The sequence below is a fragment of the Cinclus cinclus genome, chromosome Z (genome assembly GCF_963662255.1).
Source record: "Cinclus cinclus chromosome Z, bCinCin1.1, whole genome shotgun sequence".
Classification (NCBI taxonomy): domain Eukaryota; kingdom Metazoa; phylum Chordata; class Aves; order Passeriformes; family Cinclidae; genus Cinclus; species Cinclus cinclus.
Window position 1 is genome coordinate 75027460 of NC_085084.1, and position 17222 is coordinate 75044681.

Below are 17222 nucleotides of genomic sequence, written 5' to 3' on the forward strand. Positions count from 1 at the left end.
TATGCCCTTCTTCAGAGTGGGGTTAACTACATCAAGCTTGGTCATGTCCAGTTGGATTTTTGACTGTCTCCGAGTATTGAGACTCCTCAGACTTTCTGGACAGTCAGCTTCATTGTTTGACCCTCCTGGTAGTGAAAAATGTTACTCTTATGTGTAAGTGGGGTTTGCTGTAGTTCAGCTTGTGCATCACTGCCTCTTGTCAAGTCACTGAGTCTGGATCCATCTTCTGTACTTTCCTCCCCTGTTCCACCTGCAGTGTTTATATTCACAGGGAGATTGGCCTCTGCTGAGCCCTCTTCTGCATGATCCTAGCTCTGTTTCTCCTCATATCAGGTGCTTTGAGCCCTTTAATGATCACAGGGGCTTTTGCTGGGCCTGGTCCAGGAGCCTTCACAGGGCAGCCCAGCACTGAGCACAGCTCTGCAGACGAGAAGAGTGGTTTGGTGCAGCTGGAGCACAGTGGCTTTGCTAATGCAGTCCAGGAACACAGGGTCTGTCTGCTGCAGGGAAGGGCACATTGCTGGCTCAGGGAGTTCCTGCAGGCTTCACCTGAAACTGGTGTTCTGTTTCAGCTACAAACAGTGGAAAGACTGGAAGCTTTTCCAGGCAGAGACTGAGCCTGGGAGGAGCCTACTCTTTAAAACAACATGGAAGTGCTATTCCACACTTTCCTGTTTTAGTAGCTGTTTTCAGCAGTAGGTGGCTCAGTGTCATTCTTCATAAAATTATTACAGGATAAGCTAAATAGACTGTAGAAAGTGTTTTTTATGCCTCTTAGAGTCTGTTACCTCTAAAATCTTGTTTCCAAGAGCTCATCAATAATGTTCTGTTCTGAGCTGTAAACTTTTCATCTCCCTTATCTTCTTAGAGTGGAAAGCTTCAAGTTGCCATTGTATTTTCCATGGAAATTATAGTTCTGTTTGGTATTTCAGTATTAGCTGATGTTGTAGAATGTTACTTAATTAGGATGTGTGCTTAAAACAATTGACATTACTCCATAAATTATATAGTTGTTGTACAAGATTTGAGGCTAAATCAAGCTGCTGTCTTAACTGTTCCTGAGATAGCTAAGTAGAATTACAGGGAAGATTGTCAGCTGAAAGTATTGAGACTGAATTGCTGTAATTAATTTTCTACTCTTACTGAGTGGCTGGGATATTCTATTCAATGCAAAACAATGAGGAAAAAAATGAACTCTAAATGAAATGCAATATCTGAAATTTTTGTAGAAAAGTTTTTGGTATGACTGTCAATTCTGCTTTTAAACTACAGGATTAGATACCAGGCAGCTGCATTAGTATAAAATTATATTTGCTGCATAGTATTCTGCATTTTAGGCTGGATGTGAGGACAGCCCCAGCTGTATGGAAGTTCTGTAGCACCTAATTAGTTTCTGCAGGAGAAACTGTTCCTGAAGTTATTAGTCACAGCAGTATTTGACAGAATATTGCTGTGTTAAAGATCAGACGGAGGCAGTGTGGTGTACAAAGGCATTCTGTCTTTGACTTGAGGCTTTCTGTACACAAGAGGTTCTGCTTGCTTCCCTTAATGGCAGGTAACAGGTTTACTTAGGATTGCTTTAGTGTTAGAGTTCCTGACAGTCTGCAAAGTTAATATTATTGATGTCTGACAGATGGGAGAAACCAAACTGTGATGTTTGAGACCCTCGAGGACTGGCGTGATGAGTTGGAGCGGACCAAAGGGAATGTGAAATACAAAGCAGTGACCACCAATGAAGGCTACAGAGTCTCTGAAAAGTAAGCCCTAATTAATAGTGAATTTTCGACTTGGGAAAATCAGCGCTACCTTTGATGCTGGGGACTATACAGTTTTTTAGGACTTTTTTTAGAGTCTGGTTTCCCTTTTTTTTTATGGAATAGTTTGGCTTGTAATCTCAGGAGGTGATCCTGCACAACTCCTGGTTCAAACAGGGTTAGCTTCAGCATTAGGTTCATGCTACTCAGGTCCTTGGTCAAATCAAGTATATCTAGGAGTACAGAATAGAACATATGTATGTCTGGGACTTACACTTCTGTCATGCCTGTTGACATGACACTTTCTCAGTCCTGTACCTTTACTGTGGTTAAATTTCATGTTATATGCACTGGAGATTTTCCACTGTTTTAGTTGCAAGGGAGCTGGGTGGAGAAAAAGTAACTGGTTTAAAGTAAATCTGCAGTGTGTGCTGTGGAGGTTGTGTTGCCTTCAGGAGTAGGTTAGCTAAGTTTAGCTGGGCTTAGCCATCACTTTAGCTGAGTAGCATTTAAGTGAGCCCCTTAGGATGCATACAAGGCATTGTATACTCCTATTTTTTTATAGTCAAATCTTGAAAGATTTCACAGAGCTTGGAAACTAGTATTTCAGAGTCGTAACTGTCTATTCTAGAGCTCTATCTTGGGAGACCCAAATTGAGTGTAAATACTTACCTTCATTGCTTCTCTGGGCCTTGAACATAAATAGTGTTGGTTGATGCTGGAAATCCTTGATATATTAAATTATATTCTTGAATTAGGGTGTGAACTGCTTAACAGATATGGAAACAGAACTAGTCATTTAATACTGCAAGGGTATCTTTTAAAACAACAAAGCATGAGAAACCAAGGTGGTCTTAGCAATCAGTCTCAGAGGCTACAATTAATTGTCCCTTTAGAAAGGCAGGGGAGTGTTACAATGAAAATAATTATGACCTCAAGGTTGGGGAAAAATTATTCAACTGAAAATAAAGGGACAGCTTTGTAGACAATAGAACTATCTAGTAAAAAAAATAATGTAGCAGGGTGAACATTAGAGTTAGAATTAGAGCTGGAACACTCACCATCATAAAAAGGATCTTGGAGATTGTTCTTTGTTCAGTTTTTGAGACCAAGAAACTCTTCTTTCTTGTCTTAGGCTGCCTTTATATTTTGTTGTTCCCATATGCATTTCTGAAGAGAGTATCTTGAAGTATGATGGCAGAGGCATTCCTGTGAGTATATGTGCATGGCTGAGGGTAAGACTCTTACTGAGATGGCAGAATTTCAATTAACATTGCAGATGTTACTGCATGTTGTTTTCAGAACTTGTATTTAATGGTTTACATGTATATCTGGTCATCTACAGAAGGGAAACAGATGTTGGAAGGAGAAGGGCTTGATATATTCTGTATTTCACTGTCTACTTTCACTATGTTCGCTGTGAACAGTGTTAATATATAGCAAAACATATATATAGCAGATACATAAAAGGAAAATGTTATTTACTGTTCACATTTCCCATTTACTAATGTCTTATAGCCTACATATATTACTGGCCTGTCTGTCCATCAGCCTGTTTTTCATGAGACTGTGCTGAGTGGCATCTGGCTGGGGCAAAATGTAGGCCTTGAAATGCTGTTTGGATATTGAGGTGAAGATGGTGCATGTAAGTTATAGCTGAACACCTCCAGTTACCTGGCTTGGGTTCTGGTAAGGGCTATGGCTGTGATGATGCAGTGTTTTTAAAAAGTCAGGTAGCCCAAGTGATGAACTAGTTCTACCTGTCCAACAGAAAATGAAGTTAAATGTACTGGTTTGCAGCCTCTAGCAAGCTGGGTTTGGTTTCCTGCCTTGTAGGTCAAGAACCAGTAAGACAGAGAATATGGAAACAAGGAGGAAAGTAATCTCACTTGTAAGGCCTTACCTTAGTTATTTTTTGTCCATTAAATTTGCCAAGGAAAACCATGTTCATTTTGTGCTTGTACATGCATTGGTCCATGGAGGAGATAGTAATGTGTTGTCCTGTCTAAAGGTCAAAGTAGTTTGGTTCATTTTTTCTCAGAGACCTATTACACTGTCTCTTACATAGAAACAGAAGTGTTTGGGATTTTTTATTCTGTCTTGCGTTCGCAGAACTGTAAATTAGTTTGGACCTTTAAACATCATCTAGTCTAATCCTCCTCTGGAATGAACTGAAGCATCTTCTTCTAGATCAGGTTGTGCAGAGCCCTGTCCCTGTTCTCTTCTGTATAGGACAATTTACTAATTTTTCTCACCTGATAAATGTCTTTCTGCAGATTTGGTGTTGGTCTTGCCATAACGGTGCTGCTCTTCTCAAAATGGCTGCATTTCCCAAAGAACAGGATGACAGCACTTCACAAATGCAAAAAGCCTTCTTGGATGGGTCAGTAATAGCTATTCTGTCCACAACACTTTGCTTGGTATGGACCTTGCTTCTCTTTTTCCATATATGCTATATCTTTTAAGCTTTCACACATGAGGAAACAAGTTCTGTATCTGAAAGTAGCTTGCTGTAGTGGAATGTGTTTAAATTCTCGACCCAATGGCATTGGTCACTTGTGCAAGCTAGGAACTATATTGAGGGCTTTTTCTATGGAAATACATACAGATCTGTTTCTGAGAAATCTGTACAAACTACCGTGTGCTGTTCAGGTGAAGCAGCAGCAAAGCTGTGGGGTTTAATGTCTTAATTTTTGCAAGAAAGAGAAATGTAGGCTCCATCTCTAAATGTGCATTTGCAAACTGAGTTTTTAAGATTCTGCCACCTTCTGAGAGTTAGGTTCGTGTTCTTAAATAACTTGAGATGAAGTGATCTAAAATGTGTGAGATAGCCTAAGCAATTCACTACTGCAGCTTTCAGATGTGAAGGCAGACAGCACTTTTTTCAGATGGGGGAGTGAGCTGAATTAGTTCAGCAGTCTGAAAAGTGACAAGTGTAACTTAAGGGAAGGAGCACAGCTGTCTGACTGTTATGGCAATGATTTTTTGCCCTTTCATTTTAGCTTTTTTTTTTATAACCTGTTGTTTGTCCTGGGCAGAACTTCTCTCTCAGCAGCCACCTGTTAGATCAGGCTTGTGTACAATCTGTACATTGAGCATTGATCTTGCTCCTCATAGATGGAGACCTGTTAATCACACAGAACTGATGGAAAACAACTTGATTGGGCTCTTAAAGCTGCTTTGGTTTATAAAATTAATTATACTTGTATAGGAAAGAGTTGTGGCCCTTCCTGCAGGTACTCTAATATTTCTACCCTGAAATGGGAAAGATTATATGATTTAGAGCTGTCTTTAATGCTATTTTGTGATGTAAAAGTAAATAAAACTAGTGGTAAGCTGTAACAAGGTATCCTCTGATATTTCGATCCCTTCTCTGTGGCCATTTGAACTTGGAGCAGTATTGCTGGTTTTCTTTGCTCTGCAGTACTGGTGTTTAATTACTAGAGTCTGAAATGTGTCTACAAATCGGCCATCAGGGTGTGTTAAAGTGCCATTATAGCAATAGTCTGAACTCAGGCACAGAGCAGATGTTTACAATTTGCAGTTTATCTTGCTAAAAAAAACTGTTCAGAGACTGATCTTCCAGTGCAAATTCTTTACTGCTTCATTTGGAAGAAGTACTGTATTTGACCAGCAATTGCTTTCCCTCACTTCTCTGATCTGATGCATCTTCCAGTAGGTCTGGTAACCCTTGTTTCTGATGTGGACTCCTGTAGTTCTCACCTAAAGCAGGTTTTTGTTGTCACCTAAAGCAACCTGCAGGAAGCAAAGCACTCTGCCTGGAAAAGTGTCCACAAGGCCTCACTTCTGAAGTATGAGCTAGGGCAACTTTTCATAGGTTTTGATAATAAAGAGGCCAGTGTGACAGCAGATGTTACTATGTTGATGTTCATCTGAGTTCTGGAACCTTAATGAGAGGGAGTGTTCTGGGTCCAAGCCAAAGCATCATCTGGTCTGGTATTTTTTCCTTTCCTTCAAGGGAGAAAAAAAAAGTAAATATATAGGGAAGTGCATTGTCATGTTTGAATCCAAATAATTTCCTTTCCTTGTATGTTTCATTAGAAGACCTGGCAGCTAGGTATCACAATCTGCTTGGCAAAAGTCAAGAGAAATTGTAAACTTCTGCTGGGAGGTTTGGGTGTTTCTGTCTATCTCTCCTTTCAGGATACAGATCTAGCAGCCTCCTAGTAAAGTGATTTTGGTCTGCCTAGTGAAGAAAATACTAAAGAAACAGCAGTAAAAATCAAGCTGTGCTTGTAATATTCATAACTGCATAAATAGGCACAAGTATAATTTTAATAGTGTCACGGTTAAAAGCATCAAATCTTGTTATAAGCCTGTAGGCAAGTTCTAGACAGTACTTAAAAATGTATGGAGGTCACTAGCTTTCCAGGGTGTCCATCTTCTGGTATTAGATGCTCTTTGACAAATCATGCCTATTAACTTTGTCTTCAGTGATAGTAGTTGATGCATTATTTCACTTGTGAAGCAGAAGGCTTTAATCTCTTGATGGTTTGTTTAGAATCTATAAGACAATTAGCAAACCTCCCTATGAGCTCCTGAAGATGGATGACTTGTCAAGCAGCCTTCCATCTCTGCAAGATATCCAGACTGCATACACAAGATTTAAACAGCTGTTTTTCATAGGTAAGTCAGACTGTAAAGCAAGGCAAAACAATGATGTGCTGTGTCTCCTGAATGCAGTAGTTTTCTTGATTGGTGTCCTGATTTTGAGGGTGGTTAAAAGCAGATTTTAAAATATGTAACTGAAGACTGTGCTTATGTCTGGGATGTGAGTGAAGGTTTGTAGTTCTTTAACCTAACCACCTCTTGCTAAGTTGTCACAGTGTCTGAAAATTACTTTTGAAGGCATGGATTCTTAAGTGTTAGTTGGAATACACTAGCTGGAATGAATTTTGTGGGGAAGATTTTTCAGTCTTCTCTGGCCAGCCTTTTAGCCTTTGGGCTCTGTCTGTAGTAGAGACTAAATGCTAATTAATTTTTACCCTAAGTTTTGTTACACACTAGTCACATCTCAAAATCTATGAAGCTACTTAAATTCTGTCCTTTAGAAAGCAATAAAATGTGAACCACGTGAAAGTGTATTCTCGGCTTTCAGACTTCCTTCTTCTGAGACTTTCTAACTGTTTTGTTGTCATGGAACACTTTGACCTCGTCTCTTGAGATATAAAAATCTCCACTCCACTTTTAATATGAGGTATTTGAGTTTCACACTGAGGATTTTGTCTAGAATACACTATCAAATCCACAGTGAATCTTCAGAGCTAACAATAATTACCTTTGGTTGTGATTTCTGGTAACTTACCCTCTGTAGGAAAAAGGCCAAAGCTTGAATTTAAGTCATTTAACCTGTCTCAGGAAATACTGTGTATTTTGTTGATGTAATTGCATCGTCTTTTATTCATACAGAAGGGATTGTGTTGAAACTGCAATCTAGTAAGTGTTTGTTCTTGCAGTTTTTTAAATAAGGTTTGTTTGTGGTCTGTAACTCCCTGTGTATAGCACTAGTCACTTGTAGTCTGAGAAACATTCAGGTAACCTTTTGCAGAAGTACTAAGATCTTACAGAAATTTCTGTACTATCTTACTTATTACTATCTTTCAAGTCTGAACACATTAAACATTACTTTTGTTTTTTATGTGCCTAGTTAATATGGTATAGGCAACTTGTCCTGGCCATGGCACTCACAGCCCAGAGAGCCAAACATGTCCTGGGCTGCATCCAGAGCCCCGTGGGCAGCAGGGCAGGGAGGGGATTCTGCCCCTCTGCTCTGCTCTGCTGAGACCCACCTGGAGCACTGCATCCAGAGCTGGGGTCCAGCACAGGAGGGACAGGGACCTGCTGGAGTGAGCCCAGAGGAGAGACACAAAGATGATCAGAGGGATGGAGTATCTCTTCCATGAGGACAGACAGAGAGAATTAGAATTGTTCAGCCTGGAGAAGGCTCCAGGGAGACCTTATGAAACTGTTCAGTGCCTGGAGAGGAACTTTAGAGGAGGGCATGAAATGATAGGACAAGGGAAAATGGGCAGGTTTAGATCAAGTATTAGGAAAAAATTCTTTTCTGTGAGGGTGATAGGATTTGGTGAAAACTGTCTAATGGAACAGAGCTTTGAAGATGCGTTCTAATACTTTCGTGGAGAACTAGTTTCTGTGGTCAGGGTGAAAAAAACTGGGAGAGGAGTTTAAATTGCTTAATGAATAGGATGAGATGCAGAGGCATGGAGGCAGCACAGCCACAGGAATAGAACATGTATAATATGCCTGTACATTTGAGGCGTAGGTGAAAGATACAGTGGAGACAGAAGTGTGTTTAAGTGTGCTGGAACTGAATACTGGAAATGTTTAGAGTCTCTGGAACGTGTTACACAGAAGTGTATACTGAAGCTATTGTGGAAAGGGTGAAGGATGAGGGAAGTGTGTGTATCTGGGAACTAGTAGAACTGTTGTAGGCCTTGTGCTTCAGGGTTTGTCTCATTTCTGCTTGTCAAAGCTTTCCAGTGTTTGTTAGCTTGCTTTGATAGAAATAAAACCAATGGGCACTTAGATGGCATTTGAAAAAGCCTACAGAAGTCATAGGGAAATTAATAGGAGTTTAATGACTTTGTGGTGTTGAACTTGGCCTCCCTGTTTATGTATTTTAATGCCTTTTTTTAGTTTCAGCAAAAACTGTTTAAAACATTTTTCAGGTAGTCTTATATTCCATTAGTTTTTGTAACCTACTTCTAAAACCCATTGATGTTCTGGCTCTGGTGATCATAATTTTCAAAATCCAGCTCTTTAGGATAAGCTTTATGTGCATCATTATCTCTGATTAAATGTTTTTATTATTTTTCTATTTTGTCAACAGATTTTTTTTTTTTATCTTATTTTATTGCCATGAACCTTCAATATATTTTTTCTCAAAGGCTGTGATGCTCTAAAACTCTGCTGGTGTTTGTAGGACTACTTGACTTCCTTATTTAGTTATGAGGTGTCAACTTTGATAGTGATTGAGATTTGCTGACTCCATAGCATTGGTTGTTTTGTACCTGTTCACAACTGAAGGGTAATTCAGTGGATGGCTGTTAATTATCACTCTATATGTGTAAACAAACCAATTTTTTGCTTTCCTCTTCTTTTTGCAGATAGTAGTACAGACTTCTGGGCAACTGATGTGAAATGGTTTTCATTACTGGAGAGCACAAACTGGCTAGAAATAATCAGGTTTGCTGTATCTTCAGTTTTCTGTGTTTCAAATTGTTGGTAATTGCATTTGTAGTGGGTTTTCTAGCTAGTTTCTTGAAACTGAGTGACATTTTTTACTGCCAATAGGAAAAAAAATTAAGACAGGCCTAAGGTCCCATTTATATATCTTACTTCTGCAACCTGAGACAGTGTTTTTAACAGTGCAGATTTGTGTGAAGCTATCCACTTTAAAGGATATGAGAAGTATCAGATCATTCAAACTGCAATTCTTCCAGAGAGCCAGTCAGAAATACAGATCCAGTAATTTCCATCCCGCACTGTCACCTTTTTTTCAAACTCAAGAATCCTGTTTGTTTCTTGCATGAAACTGTTCTGTCTGACTGGCCTTGCCATTCTTCTCTGTACTCTCTACTTCTGTAATGTCCTTTAGGATGAGATGAAGTGCAGTGTTCAAGATGTTAGCCCACCAATTAAAAAAGGACATTTCTTCTCAGTTTTGTCCCCCTGCTGTCTGATTGTTCCTTAAGTTCTCTTTTCTTCTTTCAGCAGTCCACAGTGAGTAAGTGTTGGAATGGTGTTGGCTACCTTAAAGGCTTGTTGTAGTGGAATGTTGAGGAGTTTTGTTTTCAACTACTTTATGCTAGCTCTTTTGTCTGTCAGTTTATTTTGTGATCACCTAATTACCATGAGATGCTTCTGCGGTTAGATCCAGTCCCTTCTGGTCTTAATAACAGTCAATAAATATTGATAGTTATTAACTCATTAATCCAGTATTTAAATGTGTGTGTTTACTGGAAGGTTCTAGTGAAGACCATATATGTTGAGAAATTCATTGACATAACCAAGATCACAAGTAGCTTGAAGTGAAAGCCAGGCTGGTGTCCTATCCTTAGGTTGTCTTAAGGCTGGTCATTTCCATACTTGGATCCAGTTGGTTCCTGGATCAGCCTGTTCTTGGCTCTTGCAGTTAGTAGGAACGCTTTGTCACATAGAAAAAAGATAGAAAAAAGATAGAAAAAGAATCTGACAACCCCACACTTAAAAAATAAACTCAGCTTCTATTAGTGACCTAAGATATTGCAGGAATCCTAATTTGTGTGCAGACTTTTGCTAAAAATAACTAGCTTTATGAAGATCTAGAAACCAACAGTTCTACATATGATTTTATGGGATCTGTAATTCCACTCAGTCTTCCTTGTGTAATAATATTCTCTGCATAACTTTTGTCTGAATATTTATGAGAGCTGAATGCTCATCCTTCCCTCTACCTCTTAAAACCAGATTTTGGAAGAAATGTAGTGCGTAGTACATGAGAACATAAATGTGGTGATGTTGACTCTTTCCAGGATAAAGATCTAGTTCTTAGCAGTTGCAATACCCCAGTGTGTGATGGCTGCTGTTGATCCAGAATAAAGTGTGGTATCATAGCAACTGAAAATGCATGGTTAATGGCCAAACAAAATGTTCTTGAAGCAAAGCTAAGCAGTTCTTCATTTACACAAACTGAGTGTGGATTTTTGTGTTTTAAAGAACTAGTCAAGTTTCGAGTATGGCATTCTAACCCTGTCTAGGGGGGTTAGAATTTAATAGAATAGAATAGAATTATTGTCTAGGAGTCACTCAACTTTTCCTGTACCAAAACAGGAGAGTCTTGAAGAAAGCAATAGAAGTTGCTGAGTGTCTGGAAATACAGCATACAAATGTTCTACTCATAGGTAAGAATTTAATGAAATAATCCTATATATTGATCTGTTTAATTTTGAAGTAGCCTAAGCTGTATAATTATGGTAGAAACTTGCTAAAATTCATACAGTTCATAAAATTCATACTCAAGTAAGACACCTAAATATCTCACACTCCTGGAAATGCTTACTATAGTTAAAGAAAGTATGGTAAACACAGTTCCAGGGAATGAATGAAAAAGCTGCTGATAAATTGGCAGAAGAGTCTTGCATAAAGAAGAGGTAACATTCCTGTTTCCCAGTTTGTTTTATTTAAGGTCTCCTAAACCTTTTGCTATACTTTAAAGGGCAGGGAAACCATATCTATACGAAGGACCTTATAAAAACCTTGCAAAATAACCTTTATATTTTCTATGTACACACTGGATATTCTGCAGGCTCTTTTTTAAAAATACATGGAAGAACATGCTTACTGTAACCACATTGAGCAGTTTATTTTCCTAGACTGAATAATCACATGTAAAACCAAACCTGAAGTTAACCATTAAATTACTCTTGGCTTGGTAATTTAGTTGGGTTTTTCACACATATTGCCATTTGAGAAACCTAGCACGGGAAAGAGGTGTTTTCTGGAGACACCTTTTGGAAAGGTGAAGAATGTATGTTGCATGAGGAGGCAGTTCCACACTTTGTGAGAATAGGTGTGGAGAGTAGAAAGATAAGGACAAATAGCTGGGCTGAGGGGCAGTGTGTGCTTGTGGGAGACTGAAGGGCACAGGCAAGTTACAGTAGTAAATGTTGGGGACTGCAGGTTTTATTGTCAAAGTACTTTCCTAGGACAAGCGTGTAAGTAAGATTAGATTTGGAATCATGGATTAACTTCCCTCAGACTTGCAAAAATGTCTGTGCTGCTCTGATCCTGAAATACAGTTTTGCTTATTTGAACATGGCAATGCTTTGCTTTCTTATACAAAGTTTGAGGAATGGCTCAGTACAGAATGTGTTTTCTGTTCTCCTTTGTAGAAGAGAGTGCTACTGATCTGTGCTGTGTAATCTCGAGTCTGGTTCAAGTGATGATGGATTCATACAGCAGAACAAAGTCAGGGTTTCAGAGCCTTATTCAGAAGGAGTGGGTGATTGGAGGACATTGCTTTTTGGATCGCTGTAACCACTTACACAAAAGTGAGAAAGAGGAGGTATGTCTTTTTTAAATTGCTTTCCTTACTTACTATTTATAAGCTGACTCAGCATGAGGAGGGATTTAGCTGTTAGTCCAGAGGTTCTAGTTACTCTGAAGGTCTTTTGTGTTCTGTTTTATGCGTTGATGGCTGTACAGTGTCACTGGTTTTGCTGTTTAGAGGTCAGCAATGGCTTTATTATTGAAGGGAATAAATGTAAAATTTCTTTTTCTTGGAGTCCTTTGAAAGTCATATATCTTGTGCCCTTGAAATTTGTGTTAAATGGTAGTAGCGTCCATAGAAATAACTCAAGTTCACTGCCTATTCCTGATCTGGAGATCAACTTTATACTGTCTTGCTTTGGGACTAGATCAGATTGCTATTTAAATGGAAGTAATAGGTGTAAACTGACTAATTCTGATCGAGAATTGCTATTAACTGTTTTGCTTTGCCACCTCTAAAAGCTATATGGTGGCAACTTTCAAATTCGGAGTAGAAAGTACTCATATGTTCTGTCAATAATTGCCCAAGGGTAGCTCAGATAATACTACTTCAGATTTCAGCCAAATATATATGCATCAGTTCTATAGTTAATCAGGCTTCTTGCCTTAAGATTTGTATTTGGAGACACTAAATACTACAAAATAAATAGTTTGCATGGTGGAGCAAATTTAATTTTTTTTTAACTGATTAAATATTTTCTTTATGTAGGCTCCTGTTTTTCTGCTCCTGCTAGATTGTGTTTGGCAGCTGGTACAACAGTATCCTCCAGCATTTGAGTTCACAGAAACTTACTTAACTGTCTTGTCAGACAGCCTCTATGTGCCTATTTTTAGCACTTTCTTCTTCAACTCTCAACATCAAAGAGACACTAATAAGGTAAGAAATTTTGTGTAAATTTTGTTAAATTTTACCAAAATTTTTTGGTATTTTGTGGATGCAGTGTGTTGGAGAATGAGTTTGACCAAAAAACAACAAACACTCAAAATAAGTTAATTCCCAACAGCACCTTTTCCATACTCATTGAGATTCCTTGACAGATGAAAGAGTGCAATTTTGGCTATAAGGAGTCAAGTTCAGGACTTGAGAGTTCATGATGACAGAAAGGATACATTACCTGTAATACGTAGCTGTAGTGTCATGTTTAATGCCCTTCAGTGAAATTGGACCTCCTTAACCTACAAGGAGTATCCAGCTGTCTTGCTGAATAAGTGATATATGAAATTCTTGTATAGTATTATCTTTTGTTTTCCAAAATCAACATCTCCTGAATGTTGATTTTTATTTGGTTCATGTTCTTCTCTAGCCTAAGAAGCTGGGAGCAATGGAAGTATCCTCTGCAAGGCTGCACAGGGACCAAAGAAAACAATGAAGATTACTGTCTCTCATACACATAAATTGTTGAACACAAAATCTAGGCCAGTAGCACTGCAGGACTACAGTTATAGCTTTTGGTGTTTGGAATCCTCACAGGCCCCTGTATTTAAAGAACCCAAGTGTCTGTCTCTTGCCCAAGTTTTGAAACTTATTTCTTTTCTGAGAATATTAAACTTCCTTTTCATTTGTGAAAGTCTGATTACACTGTTGTTCAGTTATTGAACAGATAGAGAGCAGCAGTGTTGTTGCAACTCTGTGGCCATTTTTCTGAAAAGCCAGTTTCTTAATTTTGCCTTGACTTGGTCAGAATTCCCTTCTAGCAGTATTAAATGTGACCTGTTTGTTTTGGCAGAGTGGGGAAAGCTTCAAGACACAAAGTGGTCCTTTCAGATTCCTTACTGTGTGGGACTGGTCTGTGCAGTTTGACCCTAAGGCCCAGGCTTTTCTGAACAACCCTTTTTATGCAGAGAAACCAAAACCAGATAAAAGTCAACGGAAGACTGCACGGTTCAAAGTAAGATATGTACTGCTGAACTGTTTTTTAAATTCTAGTAATATTTTGCACATCTCTTATTTCAAATGTACTCACAGTGAAAGTATTGGTGCAGGCTTTTTTAGAATGACAAAGTACATGTATAGCTCAGACCCACCTGGATATTAACAACCTAGTTTGCATCCACCTCACTTGTAAATATCTCTTTTATAGTTAATAGCCATGAAGTTAGGGATTCTTTTTCTTTATACTTCTGTGCAAGTCTGTTGGTAAGTCATGAGATTTAATACTCAGGTGAGTTGCAGTGACATGTTTGAAGGGATTTGATTTAGTTGTTCTGTGGAGTACCTGACTGAATTACATAACTTTGTGATTGCCTCCCTAATTTTGTCTGAGTGTAACTGGACTGAGTGTGTGTACTTGGAGTGGGAGGGGGACCAACAACAGCAAAAAAACTTTGGAGTATGGAGGATCATGAATGGACCACCTCATTACTGGCACGCAGCACTAACTCAGGGGAAAATTTTTGGAGTAGCCTCTTTCAATTGCAATAATTTAGTTAAATTCTATCCTGTATAAAGCATTCTCATGTGAGTCACTGCCAGTATGATCTACAGCATTAATCTGAGATGCAATGAAGGACCACTGGATAAAAACCTATAAATAAAATACTCTCTGATTTCTAAATAGCTTAAACTAAACAAGGATGTTTGCAATATTTCTAAGCAAGTGTAAGCAAAGTGTTTGGCTTTTTCAAAAGAAAATTGCTTTACTTGGTGTTACTTTTGGTTAGTGCAGGGAAGCAAGCTGGCAATACTCAGCATGCTTTTTGGAGTTCTTGATGTATTGAAAGATGATTTAAACACAGCTACTGCTTTTCTATATAGTTCAAGTGACTATTGCTTGCAGGAAGTTTCTGAATGCAACTTTTTCTTCCTCTTAAAGGTGCTTTCTGAAGTCCTATTCCATTAATATTTAACTGAGTATTTTCCTTTTTTTTTTTTTTTTCCACTTAAAGCATCAACGGCAACTTTCTTTGCCTCTGACACAGGCAAAACCTTCCACGAAAAGAGGATTTTTCAGGGAGGAAACAGATCATTTAATTAAAAACATTCTGGGCAAAAGAATTGGCAAGTTCATAAATTCTTCAGATGAGCCCCCTAATAGCTTAAGGGAGTTTTATGATAGCTGGCATAGCAAACCTGTTGACTACCATGGTCTTCTGTTGCCACGCATCGATGGCCCCGAGATCAAAGTCTGGGCACAGCGTTACCTGCGATGGATTCCCGAGGCTCAGCTTCATGGTGGTGGAACAATAGCTACAGCTGCCAAGATTTTAGACTTGATGGAGGAAGTGCAAAGCCTGCAGGTGAAAATGGATGAAGAACGCAGTCAGGCTGTTTCTGGAGACGTACATTCTGTTCCCATGCTGAGAAATTCTGCCCGTTTGTCATCCTTGTTTCCATTTGCTTTACTGCAGAGACAGTCTGTCAAACCAGCTTTACCCACTAGCACCTGGAAAGACTTGGAAGATGAAGATGACTTGGTCAAAAGGGATGATGAATTTGTTGATCTAAGTGGGGATATGTTATAACATATATAGATTGCAGTATGGATTGTATGTGGCTGAGCACTGAGTTTTAAATGTTGTGCTGTATCTTCATATAAGGAACTTGAGCATCTGTTTAATGGGTTTGTGAGGGTAAAAATCCTTGATTGGAAAAAACTACTTGCTGTAATTAACTGAACGTGTTTTGAACTTCCATTTCACTCTTAACAATATTTATTGCAGAAACATATTTTTAGCATAGATGTCATAAAAATAGGAGTCTTGGCTAGAGTAACCATATGGCCACTCTGATAAAATAAAGAAAAACAGCAAAAGAATACTTTCTGCTCAAAAGGTGGAGTGTTTAATGCATATGGCAACAAACATCCTTTCTTAACAGAACATCTCTTTCCCTGTATGTTAAGAGTACTGAGGTGGAGTACTGCACGTAAACAGTGAAAGATGCAACTAATTGTGCACTCACGAATCACTCACTGACAGTTGAGGAATACCCTTGTGGTCACCAGGGGTTTTCTGTCTGCTGTTGGATAAACAGAAGTCATGTGCTTTCCCCTTCCCTTTTGTCAGTGTTGGTCCGTGTGGTGTCATGGTCACAGGTTGGCTGCTGTGAGCCTGTGCATGCACTTATCTCAAGGGTCAGATGCAAGAGCTTAATGACACATTTCAAGTCTTAGTGTATGGGTGCTGTGCTCCATGCCCTTGCTGCCTTGGAATATTAAGTTTGTTCTTAAGGAATGAGATTTCAATTTGCCATGAGTATTTTTTCTCCTTTCAAGTGGAGTGAGACTTTCATTTTAACTTTTTCCCCATTGATGCCAGTTGCCTTTAAGGCTTTCTGTAGCTTGCACTGAGACTCTCCACATAGCAGGGAAGACTTTTTTCCTGTAGTCCTGCAGCAAAGCAGGATTTGCAGGCTGTTACCACTTGTCATGAGTTGGTGGTACAGCTTATGAATATGGTGTTTATAGAACACTTGTGTCCTGTTGCTGGATGTTATAACAGTACCTCAGTGAAAAAAAAAGCCATAAAGAAATGCCTGTTGACTTGGATCTACTGTGTGTATGTTTATACAAATTTTTTACTGCAAATAATTATCCTTTGTAAAGCTGAATGTTATTTGACTGTCTGATCTGTTCTGAACCCTTAAATTCTGTAATACCGAAGAGCAGATTCAAGTCTTAAAATCAGTTACACTGAGAGGTTACACATTGAATATTTTTTTCTGTTCTCATAACAATTTAGAAATCTATGCTGGAAAACTTAGCTGGTGGATAAACTGTTGCTTAAATTTGATCAGCTCAGTGAAACTGGGGATATTAAACTTTTGTTACTGACTTATAACTTCATACTGAGTTGTATTAATGCATAGCAACAATTCATCAGCATCCCTCTAAAAATAAATTCTCTTAACTGGGAAAGGGGAGAGAGCTTGATGCAGCTATGCCAAACTGAAGCTTCCCAGCTCTTAATTGCCTTAAAGTCTTAGTGCAAGAACAAGACTTGAGTTTGTAGTGTTTTATTTAAAAATACACTAGTACTTAATGCTTTCTTCTGTGATATGTATGATCTTTACAGCTAGCATTTGCTAGAATGGGCTGTACAGCACATTTCCTTCAGATTGAGTTGTAATTCATGTGACTCATGTATGCAATAATACTTTGCATGTTGAATGAGCAATGTGTTATTACAGTGAAGAAATACTTGTCATTCTAAGGTCATTTGGGTTCAAGGGTGGGTTTTTTAAAACACTGCCATTAAAAATTATTAAAATGATTTTTCTATACTTTTGATCAAATTGTTGTAATATTTCAGTCATGGAGATTACATATTTGTATTAAAGAACAGATGTTGGACATCTTATTTGTACATAAATTATCAAATATATATAGAAGAGAAACATATCTGGAATTAAACATGGGAACACTTCTAATGTAGAGTAAGTACCATTGTTGCTGGTTT

General features: G+C 38.5%; 1 protein-coding gene across 1 annotated transcript in view; it reads left to right on the forward strand.

The window, feature by feature from the left end:
* Positions 1 to 15287, forward strand: part of MTMR12 (myotubularin related protein 12) — a 28849-nt gene extending 13562 nt beyond the window's left edge. The window contains exons 7-16 of the mRNA XM_062513256.1: positions 1634 to 1757; positions 2890 to 2965; positions 4031 to 4137; positions 6277 to 6401; positions 8903 to 8981; positions 10608 to 10678; positions 11669 to 11841; positions 12535 to 12702; positions 13553 to 13714; positions 14712 to 15287. Coding sequence (XP_062369240.1) covers positions 1634 to 1757; positions 2890 to 2965; positions 4031 to 4137; positions 6277 to 6401; positions 8903 to 8981; positions 10608 to 10678; positions 11669 to 11841; positions 12535 to 12702; positions 13553 to 13714; positions 14712 to 15287 — 1661 coding nt within the window. The remainder of the gene's footprint in view (positions 1 to 1633; positions 1758 to 2889; positions 2966 to 4030; positions 4138 to 6276; positions 6402 to 8902; positions 8982 to 10607; positions 10679 to 11668; positions 11842 to 12534; positions 12703 to 13552; positions 13715 to 14711) is intronic.
* Positions 15288 to 17222: the final 1935 nt, after the last annotated feature.